General features: G+C 35.1%; 1 protein-coding gene across 4 annotated transcripts in view; it reads left to right on the top strand.

Moving 5' to 3' along the window:
• Positions 1-25868, top strand: part of GPC5 (glypican 5) — a 1400523-nt gene that overhangs the window by 279697 nt on the left and 1094958 nt on the right. For all 4 annotated transcript variants that reach the window (XM_032277277.1, XM_032277278.1, XM_032277279.1 and 1 more), the window contains exon 3: positions 10405-11099. In XM_032277277.1, the coding sequence (XP_032133168.1) occupies positions 10405-11099 (695 nt within the window). The remainder of the gene's footprint in view (positions 1-10404; positions 11100-25868) is intronic.

Here is a 25868-nt window from a genome sequence, read left to right on the forward strand (position 1 = left end):
TCTCTTCTAGAACCTCCAGAGGCACTGCAGCCCAGACCACACCTTGATTTCAGCCTAGTGACACTGCTTTTGGATGCTTGGCATCTAGACTGAGAAGGCATACATTTCTGGCAAATTATTAGTCATTTGTTACAGCAGCAACAGGAAATGAACAGGATCCTTCTTTGTGGTTGGAGGTGCTGTGCTCCTGGATTCCCCCAGCAAATCCCCCTCGCCTGCTGGAAGACTCACTGCCTGTCAGGCTTCCATACTGTCATTTGCCAGACTTCTGGTTGTGTTCCCTGAGCAACTCAGCATTTTGTTACCTGACTCACTCTCTTTCTCTTGACTTCTCTTGCCATTATTCTTAGTACATACAACATCTACTTACTTGTCCAGTATTTTAGTCTCTATGAATGCCCTAGATCACATCCTTTTGCTTATTCAAGGAATCTCCTCCTGCAGTTCCCATCCTGCCTGCTCAGTCATCAATTTTATTCCCATTCATATGTGAACGTTCAGTAAATTCTCCTTCCTCATACAAGCAAAAACCTTTGACCTCATATCCCACCCCAGTGCCTGCCTTGGTTTTCCGCTTCCACGATAGCAAACATTTGCAAGAAGTTGCCCATAACATTGCCTCAATTCTTGTTCTTTTTTGCTCACATTGTACTGAAGCAGCTGTTATCAAGGTCGCTAAGGGCTTCTCTCTCGTCAGTTCCTGTGGCCAATTGTTATTCCTCATCTCAGTTGCCCTTTTAATAGCATTTGACATGATGGATTACTTTCTTCTACTTGAATCATTTTCTTCCCTTGATTTCTGGGGCAGTCCATTTTCCTGATTTTTTTTTTTTACTTCCTGTCTTCTTACTCTCATTATTCTTATTGGTTACACTTCTTTTCCTGAATCTCTCCACTCTTCCCTATCTTTTTCCCATTCAGTTATTTCATCCAATACAATGACTTTATTGTCCATAACAGTCACTTTCAAATTTAGATCAACAACCTTAACTTTTCTTGAGACTCCGATTATTTTGTATAATTGCATACTGATACATTTTATTTGAGTTTATAATTGGTAACACGTCCAAAACAAAACCTTTGGTTTTCAACCCCACCACACACACACATACACAGGGCCTGCAAACTCTTGCCTATCCTTGTTAATGGTCCCACTATGCATCCAGATACTGAGGCCGAGTCTTCAGATTTATCCTTCATTTATCCATTTCCCAGACACCCCTCTCCAAACAACCTGTGATGCAGTACATGTGGCCAATCTGATCACTTATTGCTGCCTACTCCTCCACCAACACCACAGTCCAGCCCATCGTTGACTGTCACTCAGACTGTTATCACAGCCTTTAAACTGGGCTTCCTGCTTTCACTCTTACCCCTACCCAGCAGTCCACCCTCCATACACCAGCCACTGGAATCCTTTACAACATGAACAGCATCCCATTCCTCCCATGGTTAGAATTCCCCAGTGCTTCTCATTCCACATATAAACTCCAAACCCCTTACCATGATCAGTGGCGCCATCTGAAATCTGTTCCCTGCCTACTTCTCTGACCTTTCTCTCCTCTCATTCACTGAGCTCCAATCACATTGACTTTCCTCTGTTTTTGTGTAATCAGCAGCCTTTCTTGCACCTCATAACCTTATACTTTACCTTCTCTGAGCCCCCAGCTACTCATCTTTTCAGAGATGAGGCCACCATTCACATGTTGCCTCCTCAGAAAGGGTTTTCCTGCTCACTCTATCTAAAATGGCCAATCTTAGCCTGGGCAACGTGCAGAGACCCTGTCTCTACAAACAAACAAACAAACAAACAAAAATTAGCTGGGCATGGTGGTGGGGCATGTCTTTGGACCCAGATACTTGGAAGGCTGAAGTGGGGAAGTCTTTGGAGCCCAGGAGTTGAGGCTGCAAGTGAGTCAAGATTATGCCAATGCACTCTAGTCTGGGCAACAGAATGAGACCTTGTATCAGAATAAAATACAATAGCTAATCTGTAGAAAATCATTTTGCCCAAACCAGTTTGTCAAAATCAATTTTTTAATTTTAGCAAATGACCAAATATTGTTTATAGTTTGGATATATTTCGTAAACTCAGAAAGTTTCCTATTGAGAATAAGATTAAGAACTTGATTTCAATTGTCTTTTGGTCAATTGATTATCAACAAATTGATCTGTGTACAATAGCGTCCTTCACTTTTCCTACCCTGCCCTCTTTTTTCCCTCTGTAATACCTAACATAATAACAAATCTTTTATGTATCTGTTTGCTTTTATACCTTACCTACTACTCTGTATATTCTAAGCTTTATAAGGACAGAAACTTGTATGGCTTATTCAGTTTTAGCTTCATGGTCTAAAACGGGTGCTCAAATATATTGGTTGAATGGATGAATGAAAGAACGAATATCAAAAGAAACTAGATTTGAATACACTGAAGAAGGAATGGACGGTGTGCCAATGAAAGCCAAAAATATGGAACATCTCATTCTCCTGAGATCCCAAATAGAGGAAATGAGGGCAGGAATTATGTTAGCCAAGTGAAAGCTGTTGTTTATTTAAATAACGAAGAACCATGTTTTGTGTATGAATTAACTAAAAAACTGAAAGAAAAAGAGGGAAGAAAACCACGAATAGAGAATATTGATTTACTTGTTTTACATAAAAACAGAAAGTAGTGAGTAAGAAACTCTTCTGTATAGCTCCTTTGTAGTTCTGATCTTAAAAATTATTTTAAAAATTGATTTAAAATCTTCACCCAGCAGTAATTCATGAAACAATCAATGGTTAGTTGCTTGGAACTGATTTTATCTGTTACGCAAGTGCTTAATTAAATTTAAATTTCGGCTAAAATCAAGTTGATTTTCAGAACATAAATAATTATAAAATAATATTGGAAATAAATGTGAAGCACCATGAAGACCAAAATAATGAGGGAAATGAGGGAGGAAGAAAGTTAAGAGGGTATTTTTCCACGCAGTGCTTGTCCTAGAAGATTAAATTAATTACCAAAATGCTTTTCTTGATGATACAGATTAATATCCCATTCAGTATTTATTTATATAGATGACTGATTTCTGAAGAATTATATTATAAATCATACTGCATAACATTTGAAAATATCATTAAATTAATATTCCAAAAAGCTTTTATTACACATTTTACTTTTTGAAAAAAATGAGGAAATATGCAAATATAAGGGAAAAATTCAGTATAAACACTTCCAGTCTGGAGAATTAGGTAGTTGCTTCTTGTATTTAAATATACAGCTCTTCAAGTGGCTATAATGGTGTTCTTAAAATTAAAAGAATTGTTACTATTGAAATTATTCAAAAGCACTTTTTGTTAAGAAAAAAAGGAAATGGGCCGGGCGCCGTGGCTCACGCCTGTAATCCCAGCACTTTGGGAGGCCGAGGCGGGTGGATCACGAGGTCAAGAGATCGAGACCATCCTGGTCAACATGGTGAAACCCCGTCTCTACTAAAAATACAAAACATTAGCTGTGCCTGGTGGCGGGTGCCTGTAGTCCCAGCTACTCAGGAGGCTGAGGCGGGAGAATTGCCTGAACCCAGGAGGCGGAGGTTGCGGTGAGCCGAGATCGCGCCATTGCACTCCAGCCTGGGTAACAAGAGCGAAACTCCGTCTCAAAAAAAAAAAAAAAAAAAAAAAAAAAAAAGAAAAAAAGGAAATGGAATTAAAATTCATTGTAATGTGTGTGATAAAAACTGGTTATAAAATTACTTTTAAAACCATCTACCTACCTATTCATCTATCTAATTTAATATACAGGGATACATGATTTCAGGCACGGAGTAACTCTGAAGTAGCAGAGTAGTAATGAATTATCCATTGCAATACCATAATCTGTGACTTGAGACTTGTAATGCACACAATGCAAATTTGCTCTGATGATTTCTCTTCAACCAAATATACATTGTAAAATCATCTGATTTTTCTGTGGTCGATATGATTTAATCTTAAATTTCATTGCTATATTTGAGGATATCTGTGGCCTCAAATTATAATTAAAATTTCAATTTTTGAAAGTTAAAATGTTGATATATCAAAAATTAAAAATATAAAAAAGTCATAAAATATATGTTCATGTCATGGCGGAGAGGTTATTGTAACAGTTATTCATATAATCATTACTTTTAAAAACCAGCTTTATCTTTAAACTAATAAAAGCCATGTAACTCAGGTTTCTCTCATTACAAAAAGCTGCCTGCATATAAATCTTCACTGACTTTGACATTTTTCACATTTAATTTTCAATCGATATCACTTGATTTTATCTCTACCAGCTTTATTTAAAGTTAAATCCTGGATTTGTGTCAGTAATCATTTGTGTATATAATAAAATTTCTCTGAAAGGAATGTGGGCTGGAAACAGTTAAAAGTTTTCAGTCTTATGTGTTTTGTCATTAAATTAAAATTAACAGAATGTTAATGTGGAAAATGGAAATAGATGCAGATAAACTTCATGCATTCCATATTCAGATTTTAGTGAGATAACACATAAATGATTTTATGTATAGATAAATTAATTTTCCCATAAGGCTGCAAATAATTACATTCTTTATTCAAACAGTAATTAGATTGTACTTGCAGCCTTTAATTCAATCTACCACTCAGGCATTATAAGGAAAACTGGAAATTATTCTGTCTTGATAGACTTCATCTGATATCACTGCAAAGAAGACCTTATTGAAATTCTCAATGAAAAACAGAAAAAGAGAATGTTTTATTTGTAATCTGCTCCTTAAATTCCTTAAACAAGACTGGAAAATGTTTATTATCAACGTGTACTGCAATTTTTATTGCTTAAATACAAAGCTACTACATGTACAGCTTGTGTGAGAAGTATTTTTTTATGTATTAAAACTGTGTAATGAAAAAAATTGGGTAGCTTCTCTTTCATAATTAAGTATATATGATTAATTGTTCAGCACCTTACCTATCTTGGATTTATAAACTGATTTTATATGTCTATTACACTTTTGCAGAACAGCACATATTTTGCTACTTGACAATTATTTTAAAAGTTTAAACTCTTGCTAATATCAAAATATTAATTCAATAAAAGGAAAACACTCTACTCCTTGGTAAACATGGTGTGAGAACAAAGTGATAGTTTTGCAAATTCAAAGTTAATACAAACAAGTAGTTTTAGTAAATTCAATTTCTGATTTTACCAATTTTTATTAAAAATTAGTACAAAGTTATTCAGTGGCTTGGTTTCTTGGTTGTTCACTTTTGATATATGTTTACATATTAAAATTTTATTAAGTGGTTAGGAAAAAAATTCAAAGAATGTTTATCCCTAAGCATTGAAGAATCAATTATGTATAGACTAATAGTTTACAGTTTTTTATTGATCGGATGTAAGAAATATATGAAAATGTGTATGTTACATATGTTTAGGTAATTCAGTTAACTGGAATATTTCAACATCAGATTTAATGCATATTGAAAGCCCCCCAATTTTTTAATATTGTAGTGAGCTCATAGCATGGTGAAAAACTAAAGCAATAAATTACTTTAAAAAATCTATTTTGTGTTCAGATATTCAGAAAATAAACATAATGTTGACATGGTTGTGTGCCACTGAAGTGCAGAGATTTGTTTGGAGAAATGCATCATTAAACAATGTCATCATTGTGCAAATATAACAGGGTATACTTGAACAAATCTAGACCTTATAGTCTGCTACATACCTAGAGTATATGGTATAGGTTCATTGCTCCTTGGCTACAAACCTGTACGACATGTTACTATACTTAATATTCTAGGCATTTGTAATGCAGTGGTAAATCTTTGCATATCTAAGCATATTTAAACATAGAAAGGATAATATGGATAGTATAGACTAAACCTGTAATCCTAGCATTGTGGGAGGCCAAAGTGAGAGGGTACCTTGAGGCCAGGAGTTTGGGACCAGCCTGGGCAACATTGCAAGACTCCATCTCAACAAAAAATAATATAAAATAAAAATTAGCCTGATGTGGTGCTGCACACCTATAGTCCCAGCTACTTGGGAGGTTGAGGGAGGAGGGTTGCTTAGACCCAGAAGGCTTGGTCTACAGTGAGCTATGATCCGGCCACTGCACTGCAGCCTGGGTGATAGAACAAGATGTTGTCTCAAAAAATTATATATAAAAATCAAATATAAAATATACATAAATGTAAAATTATGGTATACATATTTTTTTAAAAGGTACATCTGTATAGGGCACATAACATGAGGGGAGCTTGCGGGACTGGAAGTTGCTGTGGGTAAGCCAGTCAGTGAGTGGTGAGTGAATGTGAAGGCTTAGGACATTATGGTACACTATTGTAGCCTGTGCCAAACACCGTACTGTTCGGCTACACTAAATTTATTTTTAAAATCTTTCTTCAATAACAAATTAACCTTAGCTTACAGTAGTTTATAAAGCTTACTTTATAAACTTCAATTTAAAAAAAAACTTGTTGACTTTTTTACAGTAACATTTAGCTTAAAACACAAACTGATTGCACAAAAATATTTTCTTTATATCCCTATCCTAAAATTTTTTATTTATTTATTTATTATTATTTTTTATTATACTTTAAGTTCTGGGGTACATGTGCAGAATGTACAGGTTTGTTACAAAGGTGTACACATGCCATGGTGGTTTGCTGCACCTGTCAACCCATCGGCTACATTAGGTATTTCTCCTAATGCTATCCCTCCCCTAGTCCCCCACCCCCTGACAGGCCCAGGTATGTGATGCTCTTCTCGCTGTGTCCATGTGTTCTCATTGTTCAACTCCCACTTATGCGTGAGAACATGTGGCATTTGAATTTTTCTGTTCTTGTGTTAGTTTGCTGGGAATGATTGTTTCCAGCTTCATCCATGTCCCTGCAATTTTTAAAACAAATTTTGGACTTTTTTCTTAAAAACTAAGACACAAACACACACATTAGCCTAGGCTTATACAGGGTCATGATAGTCAATATCACCATCTTCCTCTTTCACATCTTGTCGCACTGGAAGGGCTTCAGGGAAAATAACAGGCATGGAAATGTCATCTCCTGTGATAACAATGCCTTCCTGTGGAACACCTGACTGAGGTGGCTTTATGGTTAACTTAAACACAAAAGTAGAAGGCATACACTCCAAAATAACAATAAAAGGCATAGTCTGGTAAATACCAGTAACAAAGTTGTTTATTGTCATTATCAAATATTATGTACTGTCCATAATTGTATGTGCTAGATTTTTATATGACTGGCAACCTGGTCTTTTTGCTCATAACAGCATCACCACAAACATGTAATATGTTGGACCGTGATGTTATGATGGCTATGACATAACTAGGTTATAGGAATTTTTCAGCTCATTATAGTCTTATGGGACCAAGTTCACATATACAGTTAGTTATTTGCCAAAACATCATTATAAGGCACAAGATTGTATTTGATAACATATAACCTCTCCTTCAAAGGGTAGTAAAGTTAATACACAGTTGATGAAAGCTAAAGTTTTAATACATGTGGTATTAGGGAAAAGTTTTTCAATTTCACTGTACTATGATTCCTGAAATTACTGTCAAATTCTTTTTGGTTATTTTGTTTTAAAGAATAAAATTGAATCAGAGGAAAACTACTCTAATATAAAAACTGTATAATTTGTTCATAAATTTATTTTTAATAACAAACTCAAACAGTAATCAAAATTAGTTTGTTGCTAATAGTACACAGTGGCATTAAAAAAGAAATAATGATATTTGAAAGTGCTATACTCATTTTTATTTTGAATGGAAACTCCCAAATGTTAAATATATTCTCTTTAATATCATTTTACAACATAAATTACTTTGTAAAACATACTCATTAGGCCTACTTTAACTCTGTATTTTCCTAAATCATTATGTTATAAATTAATTGTGCTGAAATTTATAAAGAACTATTCTTGTGTTTATAAAAATTGCATGTGTGAGCATCATTTAGAGTTGGCAGAAATCAGGTGGAACATCAGTATTGCCTGATTCAGCAACGTGCGACCTTTATCCCCCTAAGAATAATAAGGCAATTGTCAGTCACATGAACACATGTAGCACAAATCTTAGAAACCTGGCTGGAAAGCATGTAAGAATGCCTGTGATATAGGGTATCTTTGAATCTATCTTTATCTTTAAAAAATTAAATAATTTTAAAACATTGTGATTTAACCATTATTGGTAAATACAATTATTTGTAAACGACTTCACCATTCATAGCCACACACAAACTGTTGAGAAAAAATGACCTATTACACAGGCTTATCAGTTTTATTGTAGTTCAAGCCACAAAGATTCAATTCCATTTTCACACTTTGTCCTGTGGATCTGTGAAAGCAGAGTGTAGTGGCTGAGACTGCAGCTCTGGGATCGGGTTATCCTAGTGGAATGCTTGCTGAACAACTCTGTAAGAGCAGAGAGAATATTTTACACATATTTGCAATCGCAATGTTTCAAAAACTGGCCAGGTTAAAAGAATCACCTGGGCTGCTTGTTAAATATAGATTCCTGAACCAAGACAAACCCATTGAGTTAGAATTTCAAATTCAGAGACCTGACAATCTATATTTTTTCCCTATGAAGCCCAGGCCATCAGGCCATTTGGGGAAACTTGGCATTAATGCTGGCTGACTTGGTAGAGCTGCTAATCTCAACAGAAGCCTTCTCATTACCATCCTATTTTCATTTTTTCCTATTTTTATTGAGTAGCTAGTTACTAGGGATGCACAGATAACACGTGAGCTCTACCTAACAATCTATCCAGTACTCTGTTGAAACAGAATTGCAATCCCTTTTAAAAGCTGTTAACTTTGATTGCAGGGTAGATGCACCTTAATATATCGCACAAAAGCCAGGGGCTCAATGTGAATTAAATCAGTATCAGAATTCATGATATTGTGTTCTTACTTATTTGTGCTTGGACTCAATGGCAGAGTCATGACACAGTTCTGCTTCATTAGTAGTTTGCCCTGCACCTCTACATTTTGTTATCCCATTGTATTTTTTCTGCCCTTCTTCCATCTATTTTTGTAATTTACTCAAACAGTATTTTGGTTACTAAGTTATTGCATGATCTTTTACAACCTAATTAAAAGTGAATATACAATTGGGACTATAGGGAGGTAATTTTATTGAATGTATTTTATTACTATATATCGAAACAGTTCAGTATCCTTATTTAGGCTAATTGAGAACCATAATTACTAATATAGCCAAGGTGTTTACTGTTGCTTAATACATCATTTTGATATTCCATTTTGACTTGCTGATTACTCAAACTTTCTATTTTTAGATTTTCTTCTTTAATTTGTGGACAAATTATTCTTGGTTCTTTCTGTGGATAAAATGATTTGAGATCATCAGTTATCTAAATAAGAAACAAAATAACAGTAAAGTCTTTGAAGATAAGATGATAAGAAAAAGGATATGATTAATAATGTGATCACAATAATTTATTTTCATCAAATAATAGCACTCATGGGTTTCCCACTGCTTAACAAAGTGTGATGATTTATGGATACTTTTAAAATGAATGCTTCACTTTCTCTTTAGCTAGAACATGTGAGGTAGTCTCAGGATTGGTTTTCCTTCGGGAATCTAACCTTTCATTGTAACAACTAGTGTGTAATCTACTAGCTTTCATTCTGGGAAAGAAAAAGATTTAAAGAATTATAAAAATAAAGCAAGTAGTGAATCAGGTACTTAATGTGACCATCTTTTATAAATAATGAAGTCAAATTATAAAATACATTTCTCAATGATACTTTTTTCTATCATTAGTGAGTTATGAATGACTATAAAGTAAGAAACTACCATATATGTAACTTATTTTTTATTTCATTACTTTTTTATTTTTTTTGAGATAGGGTTTTGCACTGTCACCCAGGCTGGAGTGCAATGGCTTGATCTCAACTCACTGCAACCTCCACCTCCCAGGTTCAAGCGATTCTCCTGCCTCTGCCTCCCAAGTAGCTGGGATTACAGACGTCTGCCATCACACCCAGCTAATTTTTGTATTTTTAGCAGACATGGAGTTTCACCTTGTTGGTCAGGCTGATCTGGAACTCTTGACCTCAGGTGATCCACCCACCTCAGCCTCCCAAAGTGCTGGGATTATAGATATGAGCCAAGCAATTTCATTACTTTTAAAAAGACTTTGATTCTAGGAAATGTGACTCTATAAAACTTGTGTGTTACATGCATTGGTCATTGTTGTCTGGTCATTATCCTTGGAAAGCTGAATTTCGTTTAGTAGGCTGAGAATTACAGTTTAGATTCTTAGATTAGTTTTGATGCATTAAGCTCAGTTAATGTCTGGAGCAGCTGGACAAAGTGTTACCATGAATACTAAGCCTTCTCATCTTTTGCCTTTGCTTGTGTTACAGAAACCCTTGAAACTCTCATCAAACAAGCAGAAAATTACACCAGTATACTTTTTTGCAATACCTACAGGAACATGGCCTTGGAGGCTGCTGCTTCAGTTCAGGAGTTCTTCACTGATGTAGGGCTGTATTTATTTGGTGCAGATGCTAATCCTGAAGAATTCATAAACAGATTTTTTGACAGTCTTTTTCCCCTGGTCTACAACCACCTCATTAACCCTGGTGTGACTGACAGCTCCCTGGAATACTCAGAATGCATCCGGATGGCTCGTCGGGATGTGAGTCCATTTGGTAATATTCCCAAAGTAGTAATGGGACAGATGGGGAGGTCCCTGCTGCCCAGCCGCACCTTTCTGCAGGCACTCAATCTGGGCATTGAAGTCATCAACACCACAGACTATCTGCACTTCTCCAAAGAGTGCAGCAGGGCCTTTCTGAAGATGCAGTACTGCCCACACTGCCAGGGTCTGACTCTCAGTAAGCCTTGCATGGGTTACTGCCTCAACGTCATGCGAGGATGCCTGGCGCACATGGCGGAGCTTAACCCACACTGGCATGGGTATATCCGGTCACTGGAAGAACTGTCAGATGCAATGCATGGAACATACGACATTGAACACGTGCTTCTGAACTTTCACTTGCTTGTTAGTGATGCTGTGATACAGGCTCACCTCAATGGACAAAAATTATTGGAACAGGTAAGTAGGAATTCCACATTTCCAGTCTGATTTCTTATAATTCAATGTGTGTGTGTGTGTGTGTGTGTGTGTGTGTGTGTGTGTGTGTATGTGTGTGTATAAACTTGATTATTAAATGTACTTTAAAATTATGACAGCTTAGCAAATTTATACTTTAGGAAATAATAGGAGAATGTATCAGTTCATATATTCAATTCAAGGTATTGTATTTTTTACATCTTAGAATAAAATCCTGATTGGCTAAAACACATTCTCCCCTAAGCAGAAGTCTGCTGAAAGGGTGAGTTCTTCGACATGGCAAGAGCTCAGGTTTAAAATCAGGAACAACATAGATTTGAATCTTTAATCTTCCCGTAATTAGCTAAATGAAATTAGGCAAATCCGCTTGGCCTCTTTGCACTTCAATTTCCTCAGTGATAAAAAGGAAATAGTAACATACAACATTTGAGTATTCTTTATTGGGAATGCAGGCATTATGTATGCAAACTACTTAGTATGGGACCTGGTACTCCAAAAATGCATTGTTATTGTTAGAATTTCTGAAGTATTTGGCTTTAAAATGGAAAATACCAGTTATATATCCCTGAAGTTAAGACTTGATAGCTTAGTGTTCAAAAGAGTTTCTTCAGAGAAAATCTGTCGTAGTGATGGTGTGATGACTTTTTAAAATGTAATATATATGCGGTCATGACATTTTATGCCCAGCAGACTAAAAGTTTTTAAAACACAGTAATCAAAACATATGAGAGTTTTCTATTTCTCCCACCTTACATAGAACCATTTTTCTAAATATTCACTAGCTCTCTTAGTTCTCACATCCCAGAGTAAAATGGGATATTCTGTTGATGGTTCTACTAAACATTTCCCCCTGAAGTAAAATTATACTCTCCAGTGCCAACAAAATACATCTCCCTATGCTTGCATTGATTTACCAAATTAATAAACATTCTCATCAATTAGCTGTATATGTCAATTCCTTTAATTAATGACTGATAGAATCTGAAAAGCTTTATGTTCAAACACGTTTTCCCCTTCTCTTCCTAACTTTCAGGGACTTTCCATGTCCCATGTGAGCCTTTATGGTTCTTTTCTGAAAATTGAAAATGACATTATCTCTAGGTGGATTCAGCACAGCACCCTAGGGTAAGTGTGCGCTGAAGTTTAACTCCTACTCTGTTTCATTCAGCTGGGTATCCCTATGCAATGAACCAGGTTCTCTGTTTGATATAATGGCCTGGTCTTTTTGTCTTCTCATATCCTTTTATGAAAATTGAACATGGCCCACAACCTCTGGAAGGGACACAATAAACCATCTCAAAAGGAGGTACCAATGACTGCTGTGGTTTCAAGTATATCCTTGAAAAATAAGCATGTAGAAGATCTGAGTTTCCTATTTTAAAAACTAGGATAGAAGTTTGCAGTAGACAGGCAAGCTTTCAAATCCTGGGTCTGCTACCCATTAGTCATGTGGCCAGGTCAGCTTCTAAAACCCTTTAAACTTGTTTATCCTATGTGAAAAGGAAGGGAGGAATAACTTAAACGGGACAGTGTTGGTCAGACTCTGATACTGGTAGACAGTTGGTACCTGATAGCCTTATTCTTTTCTCCTTATTCTGTGGCAGGCCCTGAACAAACCTTGGTGGAGCAGGTCTCTTTTGCATCTCAAAGTATTACAATCAGGTTTATGTTTCCTAAAGAAGTTTCATATAAAACTTTTATCATATAAAACACCCTGGTGTGTTTTCAAAGGGTGCTCTTTCTAAAATAAATCATCTGATATTATATAATAAATAGTCCTATGACTATTTTGAGAAACACCAATTATTACTAATAAATTATGGATTCTTTTCTAAATAAAAGAACTGAGTTTTCTTTTTTACTTGTGGGAACAGAAGAAGAAACTGACTTTAAATTCCTTGAAAATTGACCCATTAATATTTATTTCTACCAACTTCAAAATGATTTATAAGCTATTTATCAAGCTTTATAAGCTCTTTATCAAGCGTTGATAACCAGTTCACACATCGATGAATTTAACAAATTCAAAATAAATTACTGGAGAGCCAGCAAATAATGACTTTCTCACATTCCCAAAGAAATCTCTGAGATCTAGTACTTCCAAGTCTAGTCCTCCATAAATACATATTTTCACTTTAAAAAATCTGTAGAGGTACCTGATATATAATAATTCTGTTGGATAAGTTTCAACTGGAAAAAAAAAGTTTAGTTTTCTGAGAAAAATCCTAAGTACCTTATATTTGGTAAATGTTTAAAGAAACAAAAATCAATTTACAAGAGAATTTTTAAAATTTCATAATCTGTGATTTTATTAAGACAAAGTTCGATTTAATAAAGCAGAAGAGAGGCAACAAAGAGTAGGAATTAAAAGCACAAGTCCTAGTGTTAAATTGGATTTCACATCTGTCTCTACCTCTTACTAGCTATGAGCTTATACATTTGCTTAATTTATATCTGTTTGGTTCAGTTTCCTCTATGGTTAGATAGGGCAATGTAATACCAAAACAATGTTCTTGTGAGATTGAATGAACGTACACACTTAGATTAATATCTTGTGCATAGTGTTTACATTTTACTATTGCTATCCCATTATATTATTTAGAAATAGGTCATTGATTTCTCTGATGTTTTAAATGCTCCCAAAGTAAACATCCCTTTCTTAAGGACATAAAGTTCAAAAATAATCATTTAATTAAACAAATACTTGTAATTTTTCTGTATGCATAACAAAAAAAATTGGTGTTTTCAGAAAATATTAGGCAAGACTCTAATGTACTTTTAATATTAACGGATATAGATAGATTACCATCTTGTTAATAAACTATTAATTCATTTGGTAAATAAACACTTGATTTTTTTTGAAATCCTATTTCCTATTAATTACATTTAATATATTATTTCTTGCTATAATTTGACACTTTAACTTATTAAAGGCATAAGAACATAGAGTCTGGGTTAATATCATTGTTTCAGGTTGTTCTAAATAGAATAAATGTTACCAGGAAACACAGCTAAATATTTATTCTATACGGTTTTAGGGAAAAAAAAAAAAAAAAAAAGGTGCTCTCTCTTTTTTTTTTTTTTCAAGTCTGTGATGGGATCAGAAACATAATTTTCAACAACAAAAGTCCGATTCTATTTTTTTTTATAGATAAGTTTTCACCTATTCTACCAATGTAATATTAGTAGAGATTCAGCTGGTTGTATCCTAATTACTTTAGAATCACTATATAATTCTATCAATAAATCTATTAAAAATGGCTTTAAAGTGAATTGTATAATGCATACTAACATACTTTAATTAGCTGTTAAGGAAACTAATATCTCCTCACTTCCTCTGTACACTTCCTCAGACACTTATCCGAATCTGTAGACAGTAAACATAGTGAATTTATTTAGTGTTTTTAGGTGTTTATACCTTTAATAAAACAAAAGTTAAAATAGTAGCCTGGATTTAGTACAAAGGGCTAATTTTGTCCAATTTATCCAATGATGTGATACACATTTTCCTTAAATATCAATGTATATGAGATTTTGTAAAAATAGGTACTAGAGAACAAAAAAGGTTAGGGAAGAATTCTCAAAATCTCAGTCTCCAAAGTAACCTAATTAAAATACAATGCTATTGCAATTTTAGATATTTTAAATTTAGATATCTAAATGCAATGCATTCTACAGTAACTATCACACATGAACTTGACAAAAGTCATGACATTTGCTTAGTGTCAGTCAATCTAGTGCACTGTGGGAGTTCTTGAGTGATGAAGACGTGGCAGAGAGCATCAGCTTCTCAGGGCCGTGATGCTTTCACAATCATAAGAAGGCTAATATGCCCTTTTCCTAGAAAAATAACACAAGCAGGCACACAGACACATGCAAAATATTGCATATAATTTCAGTGATTTTACAACTCCTGTGATGCCACAGACCTGAGGGTAAGGACCCCTGGGCTAAAGAAAGGACATCCTCATTCCTAGGGTGAAATATGATGATATCAGAGTTGGTTCCTAGAGAGGTTCAAACATGGATGAAATTATTTTGAAATTAATGTTGGGTATGTAGAGTGTGTTCTTTTGACCATGACACAAATCAGAATGTATGAACTTTAGACAAAGAAGAGATTGGAATGAATAAGTAGAATCTCTAGGGTTGCTCCAGTTTCTACAATACATGAAAAGCTGACAAGATCTTTCTGAAATAAAAATTATTTTGGTGGGGGAGCTTTCATTCATGCACATATTTGAACTTGGCTGCCACAAGGTAGCAGGTGGTGACCAAAGGTTATATGTAAGCCACCTCGTGGACAAAGCTTATGGGTGGTTGTATGAAATTTCATTAAAGGCACATTAGTAGTGTTGAAAGATATTATTTTTACCTTTGCCTAATTTTTGTTTAACATATGTGGTGGGTTGATATTGAACTTGTGAGTTAGTACATGGCTCTTCTGAGGAATAAGACTGGGAACTGACAAAGGGAAAGAAGAGGCATAGGCATAAGAATTAAATTTTAAAGAATTGAGAGGGGAGAATATACGCTACTAGTGTGAAAGACAGCTCGGAAAGAATCCAATCAAAGTGGGCTGACTTTGATTTACAGAAAACACTGTAAGCTAATAAAGAAGAAAAGGAAGATTCATTAGACCACAGGAAGGTTATCCAGTCTAGCTCCAGTTCTACATGGCAATCATTTCTAAAGGTTTTCTCCCACCGACTTCTGGTCACTAAATAGTGTTAGGGAACTTCTTACTCCAGATGTGGCCATTTTAAGTGTGTAGTGACAATTAATTGTTTCTATTTTTAATGCAAGCATCATTTTGTTCTTTTCAGATATGGAATGAGATGTTTTCTGATTAGAGACAAGTCAAAGGGTAATTTTAATGTACACTGATTTTCTGTTCAGGTATCATAAACATGACACTCTGTAAGGTAGTTTTGTGGTATTTCAGCCTCTGCTGGTAGAAATTTTCTTCACATGCCTGATTAGAGCTGAATCCTTCTTATTTTGGAGATTTGACCCTGCATATGTGGGCTGTGCTAGCGGAGTGTTGACAGTAGTGGGTGGAACCTCTCCCGAGGTGATTAGCAGTGTTCAGGGCTAATGAAGACTTCTGTGCCTCATATGAGGCAAGTCCAAAATTCTTTAAGGGCAGATAACAAGTTTGAACACTTTTTGTGTAAACAGTTCATAGAACTTTGAAAATGTTGCATGATTCTTTTGTAATTTTATCTTTCTGATAAATATTGTGGTGTGAATTGAGACTAAAGACTGATAATCACAGTTCTTTATTTCTACCTAATTTCCTGAGAGAGGAAAAATGATTAAATGTCTTGTAACTTTGGAAGTTCTATAAAGCAGAATCTGGGCAAAGGTCTCCTAGAAGAGTGGTCCATTATGTTTGTGGACATTCAAATTGTTGGAAAGTTTATCCTTGTGGTGAGTGATTATATGTATCTTAAACTGTCACCCATGACTAGAATGTAATGTGAAGATAGGAACTAAGTCTTGGCCATCTTTGCCTTTAAGTATTCAAAGGGTATTAATTCTGCCACTTTTCTTGACATCTTCCTCCTTTCCAGCTTACTCACTTCCATTTAATTCTAAATGTAAAAGAGAAAAGAACCCCTGACATTATTCCTTAATCGAGTTACGTGTCAAGTGTGCATTTGCTTTTGTTGAGTTATTGAAGTTTCTATGAGCAAACAAAGCTCTTATCTCAATATTATGAGCTGTTTGTCTCTTGGGAATAAGAAATTTCTAATAATGCCTAGTGATTCTTTTGAATTTTTCTGAAATAATTTCTGATTGAATTTTATGTGAATAGTTCTTCAGGTGCATCAGTCATGCTTTCAGCAGTTCTGAAAATACTCCCTGCTACTTTATGGGGTAATGCTCTCCAGATTGATACTGCATAAACCATGTGTCTTTCTACAATTTATTTTTCATTTAACTCATTTTCAATCATCAAAAATTATATGTATTTATCGTATACAAAATGATATTTTGATATATGTGAAATAATTAATTAAGATATCCTTCACTTCACATGCACATTTTTTTAGTGAGAATGTTTAAAATCTACTCTCTGAGCAATTTAACATGTATAACATTGTTACTAAGTATAGTCACAATGCTGTACAATAGATCTCTAGAACTCCTTCTCCCCGTATAATTGAAACTTCTTACTTTTTGACCAACATGTCCTCAGCTTCAGCCCTGGCAACCACCATTTCCTTTGCTCCTATGAGTTTTACTTTCTTAGATTCTGCATAAAAATGAGATTCATATAATATTTGTCTTTCTCTGCCTGACTTATTTTATTTAGCATAATTTCTTCTAGGTTCGTCCATGTTGTTGCAAATGACAGAATTTCTCTTTTCTAAGGGTTGATAATATTCCACTGTGTTTGTGTGTGTGTGTGTGTTCTCTTATTCCATAGGTTCTCTCTTCACTCTGTTGATAGTTTCCTTGCTTGTACAGAGGCATATGTATATATCTGACATCTTCTTTATTCATCTATTGATGGACACTTAGATTGATTCTGTATCTTGACTATTGTGAATAGTGCTGCATTAAGCATGGGAATTTAGATATCTCTTCCACATACTAATTTCATACCTTTTCAATGTATACCCCAATGGAGAATTGCTATGCCATATGGTAGTTGTATTTTTAATTTTTTGAGGAACCAATATACTTTTCTTCATAACTGTACAAATTAACATTCCTACCAATAGTGTACAGGTTTCCCCCTTTCTCCACATCCTCAGAAGACTTTTTTTTAATCTTTTTATTCATAACCGTTTTAACAGATTAGATAATAGCTCATTGTGGTTACAATTTGCATTTCCCTGTTGATTCATGATATTAAACATTTAAAAATATACCCCTTGTCCATTTATATATTTTCCTTGGAGAAATATCTATTCAGGCCCTCTGCCATTTTGTTTTTTTGTTTTATTGTTATTGAGTGTTTAAGTTCCTTATGTATTTTTATATGAAGCCCTTAACAGATGGGTGGTTTACAAATATTTTCCCTTATTCCATAGTTTGTCTCTTGATTGTTTCCTTTGATATGCATAGCATTTTGGCTTGAATAAACCTCATTTTTCTATATTTGCTCTTGTTGCCTGTACTTTTGGGGTCATGTTCAAAAAATCTTGCTAAGACTAATGTAAAGAACATTTTTTCCCATGTTTTCTATTTGTACTTTTACAGTTTCAGGTCTTATGTTAGTCTAAAATCAATTAACTAGAGATGTATAAATTTATTTCTGGGATCTTTATTCTGTTCCAGTGGTCTGTGTATCTATTTTTATACTTGTACCATGATGTTTTGTTTATGATAACTTTGTAATATATTTTTAAGTCAGGTAGTGTGATGCTTTGTTCTTATTATACAAAATTACTTTAGCTATTTTAGTCTTTTGTGGTTCCATACAAAGTTTTGGATTTTTTTCTCTATTTCTGTGAAAAATGTCATTGGTACTTTGATAAAGATTGCATTGAGTCCATAGATGGCTTCGGCTACTGGACATTTCAATAATATTAACTCTTCCAATTCAAGAACATGGATATCTTTCTACTTATGTCCATCGTCTTCAATTTTTCATCTAACTCTTTACCAACTATCTTTTCAGATAGGTAGTACCTCCCACTTTAAAAAATTTGGGCCTGCTATTCTACTTATTCTATTTTTAGCCACTCTCTGTGTTCATTTGGACACTAGAATAAGCAGATAAGGCACTTTTTGTTGAAAGATTACCCAAGGAAAATGTAAATAGAAAGCCAGGAAAAGTGCATGGTAGGTTTTGATAGAGTCAGTGTTAGGACATATATTAAACTCTTCAGTAACATTTGTCTGTATAGTAGAGGCCCGATATGTATAGTCTGATTTAGAGATGATCCAAACTCATTTCATCAGATCAGCAGTAGATGTTTGATGCTGGATACCACAGTTGGAGGAAGGATTTGTGCATTTCAATGTTACCTTCAGGTTTTGGTCTAAGAATAGGAAAACTTTATCCTCTTAATTGGATGGAGAAGGACTCTAAAAACAATCTGCCCATATTTCCAAATGAAGTGTAGTTATAATTTTCAACAATAAAGTAGTAACTATTAAGAAAAATTATCCAAAACCTGAAAAGAGGGAAAAATTATTATTTATATTCGTCAATGATTTAAGGCAAGCTTCTTGAGCCATCTCTAGGTACATGTAATTGTTTTTCTTTTTTACTTACCATTTTGTCACTTTACAGACCATACTAAAATCTGTAGAGTTAGATTTGATTTACAGAAGATTGTTAAATAGCAAATATTTTTGTCCCATAGAGTTATAAGTGATATTTGTCTCACTGAAAAAACAAACCAGAAATTTATTGTTTTGTCTGAAAAATGTCAATCATTTTGTAAATCTAACATTAATATCCCAGTGTTTCTTCCTGTAAGGAGTATAATGCTAATCTCCGGTATTCACCTTTCAAGCAGCTTTATTCTATTTGTTCCCTCATTAAGAAATTCAACAAAAATTATTTCACAGCTGCTCATTATGTATTTTTAGAGTCATGTTTTTAATTTTTTTTTGAAATTATAGTTTGACCTAACACACTGAGAAATAAAAGGTCTCAAGAAAATATGTTGCTTATGATGGATGGGACTTTTCTGTTGGGAAGTGTTAGAGACTTGAAATTCATTTAACTCCGCGCCCCAAGTAGGGGAGTAATCATTAAATCATGAGATAATTGAGCAAATGTAGCATGCTGCGAATGTGGGAACTGAGAGTTGAAGATGATGTTCCCAGAGGATGAATAAAGGGCAGAAACAAAAAAGAAAAAGAAAAACAAGAAATGAAAAGATGTACTTAATAACAATAAAGAATGCAATCCATAATGAGTATCTTGTAGTTAGGAATGTGCCAGCTAGCAACAACATACATGTAACAATAAATTAAGATAAAAACATCATGGAAATAAATACAAAAATTGAATATGAAACATAATAGAAATAGAAAACTAGAAAAAAATTGTTGACATATAATTCCAAGAGCATAGTGGAATTATTGGATCCATTTGCTTAAAAATCAGAAATGGCATTACTGTCAATATATGACACTATCTAAGTTCATGTTTACATTCAGGTACTAATTAATACAATTAGACAACTCTTAGAACTCATCAATTAAAAATTAACCCAGGGGAAGATGGGCATAGACATTCTCCGAAGAATGCTGTACAAATGGCTGATAAGCAAATGAAAAGATGTTTAACCTTGTTAGTCATTAGTGGCATGTAAATCAAAACCACAACGAGACAATGAGATACCGCTTCACACCCGGTAGATTGGCTATATTAAAAAAAAATAAACAAGCTGAACATGATAGCTCAGCATGTAATCCCAGTGCTTTGGGAGGCCAAGGTGGAAGGATTGCTTGAGCCTAGGAGGTCAAGACCAGTCTGAGCAACATAGGGAGACAGCATCTCTACAAAAAAATAAAGATTAGGTAGGCATGGTGGCACACCTGTGGTCCCAGCTGCTCAGGAAGCTTATGTGTGAAGATCACATAAGCCTGGGACATCCAGGCTGCAGTGAGCCATGATCGTGGCACTGCACTTCAACCTGGGTGACAGAGCGAGACCCTGTCTCAAAAAAATAATGAAAACAAAAATAAATAGTAAGAAAGCATTTGTGAGGCTGTGGAAAAATCTGAACATGCATACATGGCTGGAGGGAATGTAAAATGGTGCAGCCAGTTTGGAAAACACTTTGGCAGTTCCTCAAAAAGTTAAATCTAGAGTTAACATATGACCCAGCTAATTTCGTGCCAAGGTATACTCCCAAGATAATGTAATATATATGTCCACAAAAAACACGTATAGATGATCATCACAGCATATTCCTACTAGTCAAAAACTAGAATCAGCCTAAATGTCTATCAGCTGACGAATGGATACATAAAGTGTTCTGTATATGTAGAATGGAATATTTTTTGGCAATGAAAAGGAATACAATACTGATACATGCTACAATATTCTTGGACCTTGAAACTATGGGTTAAAAAATAAACTTAGGCATATTAAAAATTTAAAGTGTATAGTTGAGCAGACAGAAGTTCATGAATTGGGCGGTGCCAGACCTCGAGCAATTGGGACCTCATTGAAGGTGTGTGAGGGAAAATGTTTATAAGGTATTCCCAGAAATAAGACAAAGGCAATATGTGATTGATAAAGGGGAGACATAGCCTTAAAATCCTAGTTAGAGATTCCTTGGCTGTTTCTGATTGGTTACGTTTCCGTATTGTTTTCCTGGGTTATGACTGTTTACTCTGAATTGGGTTTCTGTTTGTTTATGTAGGAGCTTAGAAAGCTGATACCACCTCAGTCTAATGGCCTCCTCATTCATTATTTTAACACATGTTTGATGAAAGAAGTCACTCTCAAAAGACCACATATTGTAAGAGTCTATTTACATGAAATGTCCAGGGCAGCAAATTCATGGAGATAGAAAGTAGATTAATAGTTGCCAGGGGCTTAGACACACAGGGGACTGGGGAGTTACTGCTAAAGCAGTATGGGTTTTTTTGGAGGGGGTAACAAAAATATTGTAAAATTAGATAATGATGATGGTTGCACTGCTCTGTGAATATAATAAAATTCACTGAATTGTGCATTTCAAAAGGGCGGATTTTATGTTCTGTGAATTATATAACAATAAAAGTGTTATTAAAAAGTTACAACGTATACTTTTGAAAATTGACTCATACAAATGGAAGACTAGTATATGCCAGCAAGTAATTTCTACCTATAGCTTTGTTCTTTCTGTTGGCATACTCTTTTTGAGGCTTTGGAGACTCAGAGGAATAAAGCATCATTTAATTTGTCATTCACGGTGACATATTAAATATGTTTTTAGAAACATTTTATCTTTAACACTACAAGGTCCTTCAGAGAAAAAAACGTTCTCATATATCAAAGGTTTTGTCCATTTTCCCCTTGGGTGGTCAACTTTCAGATCCTGAAAAACTGTTTTTGTTACTTAAGAAATTTTTGAGTCTGATAAATGTTAAGAGGATAATTTTATACATTCATTTGAATATTAAACTAATGTATATTGAGTGCTTGCGGTGACTAGGCGCTGCTGGACGTTGGGTGTGCACCACTGGCATGCAGCTACACTGCAGACACTTATAATAGGTTAATTCATTTTTCCAAGGCTACTTTAGCATCCAGGATCTACTCTCCACACGGAAGTCAGAATAACATTTCTAAAAGATAAAACATATTATGCTTAAAATCTTCCAATGTTTTTTATTGGCCTTAGAATGAAATCTAAAAGCCTTTATACTGACCTTCAGTGCTTTGCACGTTCTGGCCTTTACTACCACCTTCCCTTTGTCTGGCACCAATTGTAATAGTCCCTTGCTCCAGCCATGCTGGACTTCTCTTAGTTCCCTCAGCATTCGGTCTTCTCTCTTGACTCTTGTTGGTTTTTTGAATGAAATAGGCTCTCCCTTGGCCATCCTCCCAAGCACCTTTATCTAGCTAACATTAATGCTACTACTCATTTCTGTCTCATGATAGGTCCACTACCTATGGGAAGCTTTCCTCTGTAGAGAAGGTTGGGTAACTTTGTAATGTAAACTGTAACACTGTAATTCTTCTTTTACAGCATTTTGCACAAAGGCAGCTATTTATTGGCTGTGTTTTATATTGATTTGCAGATGCCCAAAGGCAAGAGAATGTTGGTTGTGCTCACTGCTGTATCCCTAGGGTTCAAGTTCTGATTGATATATAATTCCCCAATGAGCATCTTACCATCAACCTACGAAATCTGGCCTTTATCATGCATTGTCTGGACCATAGCGACTGTCTCCAAATTGATCTTTTTGTCTGTACCTTGACCTTTGTTATCTGTCTGAAAAAATACAAGCCCCATAGCATCCCTTTGTAGTGATACCACCGCTTGTCATGTATCAATCTCATTTCAAGTCTCCTGACTTGTTCTCCCTTCCTTTCACGTTCCAGATCTGTTAAAGTACCTGCAGGACTTCAACCATTCCTCTTAACCTCATGTTGTGTTGAACATTCTTCTACTATGTCCACCTCAGCAGTAAGACTGGAAGCTTATCCAGAGAATTTGCTAGGCTTTTTCATTTCTATATCTCTGTTGCTTCTTAAAATATCTGGCAATATTTGTTAAACTGAAATGACCTCAAATGCCACAGCAGAAACTTCTTGATTTAATGCTCTGAATTAGATTTCAGGCATTTATAATATTTTATTGAATCTTAAATTACGAATACTTCATATCTTCCATGAGAGCACAGCAAGACAACTGTGATAATCTATGATTCTTCTAATGAATGCGCAGAATGCTTCTATTTAAACTTTTATGCAGATAAACACTCTGACATTATTAATGTTGTATCTGCAGTTATCTTAAGTCCCATCAAAAGTCCTGCTTTTCAAATTAGGTTATTGGAAATAAGGGCAAGAGAAAAATAATAAATGTTAAAACCGCTTTTTGGTAGAGGTGTATATAATCCACTGTAAGAAGTTCTGGGAGTGTTCCCATGCTACACCTTTCATCTTTGACTTCTCAATTCAGGAATGCAAACATCAGGCATTTGGGCTCCTCTGTTTCATGTACTGGCTGGGTTCTAAGACAGCCCAAGCTGCCCAGGGCCTGGGGCAGGAATGAAGCTTCACTGACAAAGTAGATGCCTTTATATTGTACAGGTCTATTTGTCATTTACAGAATCCACATGGTTCATCTAAAGAAGTTTTTAAACTGCATTTTTTTTTTTGTAGTTCACTAGTGTTCATTTAAATGTCAGTGGATTCTTTGAAAAAAATGTTGCATGATCTTAATTAAGTTCAGAGAAAGTCTGCACACAATAGCTATCTCCTAGAGGGAATTGCGGGTGGCTTCCATGCAGATCATGTCAGAGGCTCTAAAAAATCCTGCTATTTGAAGATACCCATTAACTATATTAAGTAAAACATTTCCAGTGTATATTTAACCAAGAAGCCCATTTTCGACTGGACAACTTACAGATTTTCTGCTAAAACACTTTGAAAACTGCTACTCTGAGGTACCTGTCATCATTTCCCCAAGTGATCGTTTTAATAATTGTGTATTGTTTGGGATTTTGGCCACAGCAAATTTCTTCTGGGGGATGTTGAAAGGAATGTGGCTGGGTATCTGGCTAAGTAGCTTCAAGTTTATAGCTAGACTGTTGTCAGCTGTGAGCATCCTCAGATGGGTCCCCCACATTAAAGAAGAGTCAGGCATGCTAAAATTCACCAAGGACTCTAAGAACACAATTCAGAAACTGAATCCCTTTGAAAAGTCTATGTGCATTTGATTGAATTAGATTTTTTGCAGGTGAAGCAATGTGAAAATAGGACTAAACATTATCTTGACCTTCTAAAAGTGGTTCATTTCCCAAGAGATGAGAGTAAACATGTCTCAGACAAATGTCTTTGTCTGGATGCTATGCTTTTAGCTTTACACCAAACAACTATTTTATTCAGTGTTTTATCCATATACACCAAGAATTATAATATTCACAAGGAACATTAAGATGGATTCTCTAGCTAAAAGCGTACACCAAAAGCAAAGTTGTTTCTAGTGGCATATATATATATATATATATATATATGCACACACACACACACACACATATATATATTATTTATATATATATTATAATATTATTTGAACATATTGGTGTTTCTTACTAACCTAGGTAGAAATATGAATGATTCATACTTTAAATATTCATAATATGTAATATGGATTAGAAAGTGATATATTTATCATTTGTCAATCCACAAACAATATAATCTATATAATTAAAATGCACACTACAGTCATCCGTAATCTCTGGTAGAGTGTCCTTTATTCACCTTGGAAAATATGGAAGTCCCACTCTGTAAGCCAGGACAGCAGATCATACAGAAAAGCTTTCCACCCCACTGCCTGGTGTCCCCTGACTTTGCTATTGGCTTTCTCATACACTGATCGTCAGCTGAGTAGCCTTAGAACAAAGAGGTGTCAGGGGTGTCACAGAACCACTCTCACCCTGTTCGGAGACAATGAAGGACACTCCTAGTCACACTTGACTAATCTGCCATCTTAGAAATATTAAGGCTGTTGAGAAAAAAAAGAGATCACGTTAAAACTAAGAGATGGATGAATACAAACAAAAATAAAACAGCAGAGGCCAGGTGCAGTGGCTCACACCTGTAATCCCAGCTGGGAGGCTAAGGCAGGCAGATCATCTGGGGTTAGGAGTTTGAGACTAGACCGGGCAATACGCCGAAACCTGGGCTGTACTAAAAATTAAAAAATTAGCTGGGCATGGAGGTGCACAACTGTAATCCAGCTACTCAGGTGGCTGAGGCACGAGGATCACTTAAACCCAGAAGGTGGAGGGTGCAGTGAGCTGAGATCATGCCACTGCACTCCAGCCTGGGTGACAGAGAGAGACTCTGGAATCAATCAATCAATCAATCACAAACCTTCATATTATACTGCAAGAAAGCAAGATTTTAAAATAAAACCACTAAGTTTATGTTTATGAAAAAATTGAAATAAGTAAGAAAGTGTCCCACCCACCTTTAAAGTACTTTCTCAAATGCCTGAAGAGTGAGGCTTGGCCAGATGATGATAGTAACTGTATCTTCTTTTCACTATTATCCATTTTTCCTAGTATAAGACAGGATGTGGAGGTCAGTCATATCTTTTCTCCTTT

This window comes from Sapajus apella, unplaced genomic scaffold, assembly GCF_009761245.1.
Source record: "Sapajus apella isolate SASKATOON/1434 unplaced genomic scaffold, GSC_monkey_1.0 scaffold9, whole genome shotgun sequence".
Lineage (NCBI taxonomy): Eukaryota > Metazoa > Chordata > Mammalia > Primates > Cebidae > Sapajus > Sapajus apella.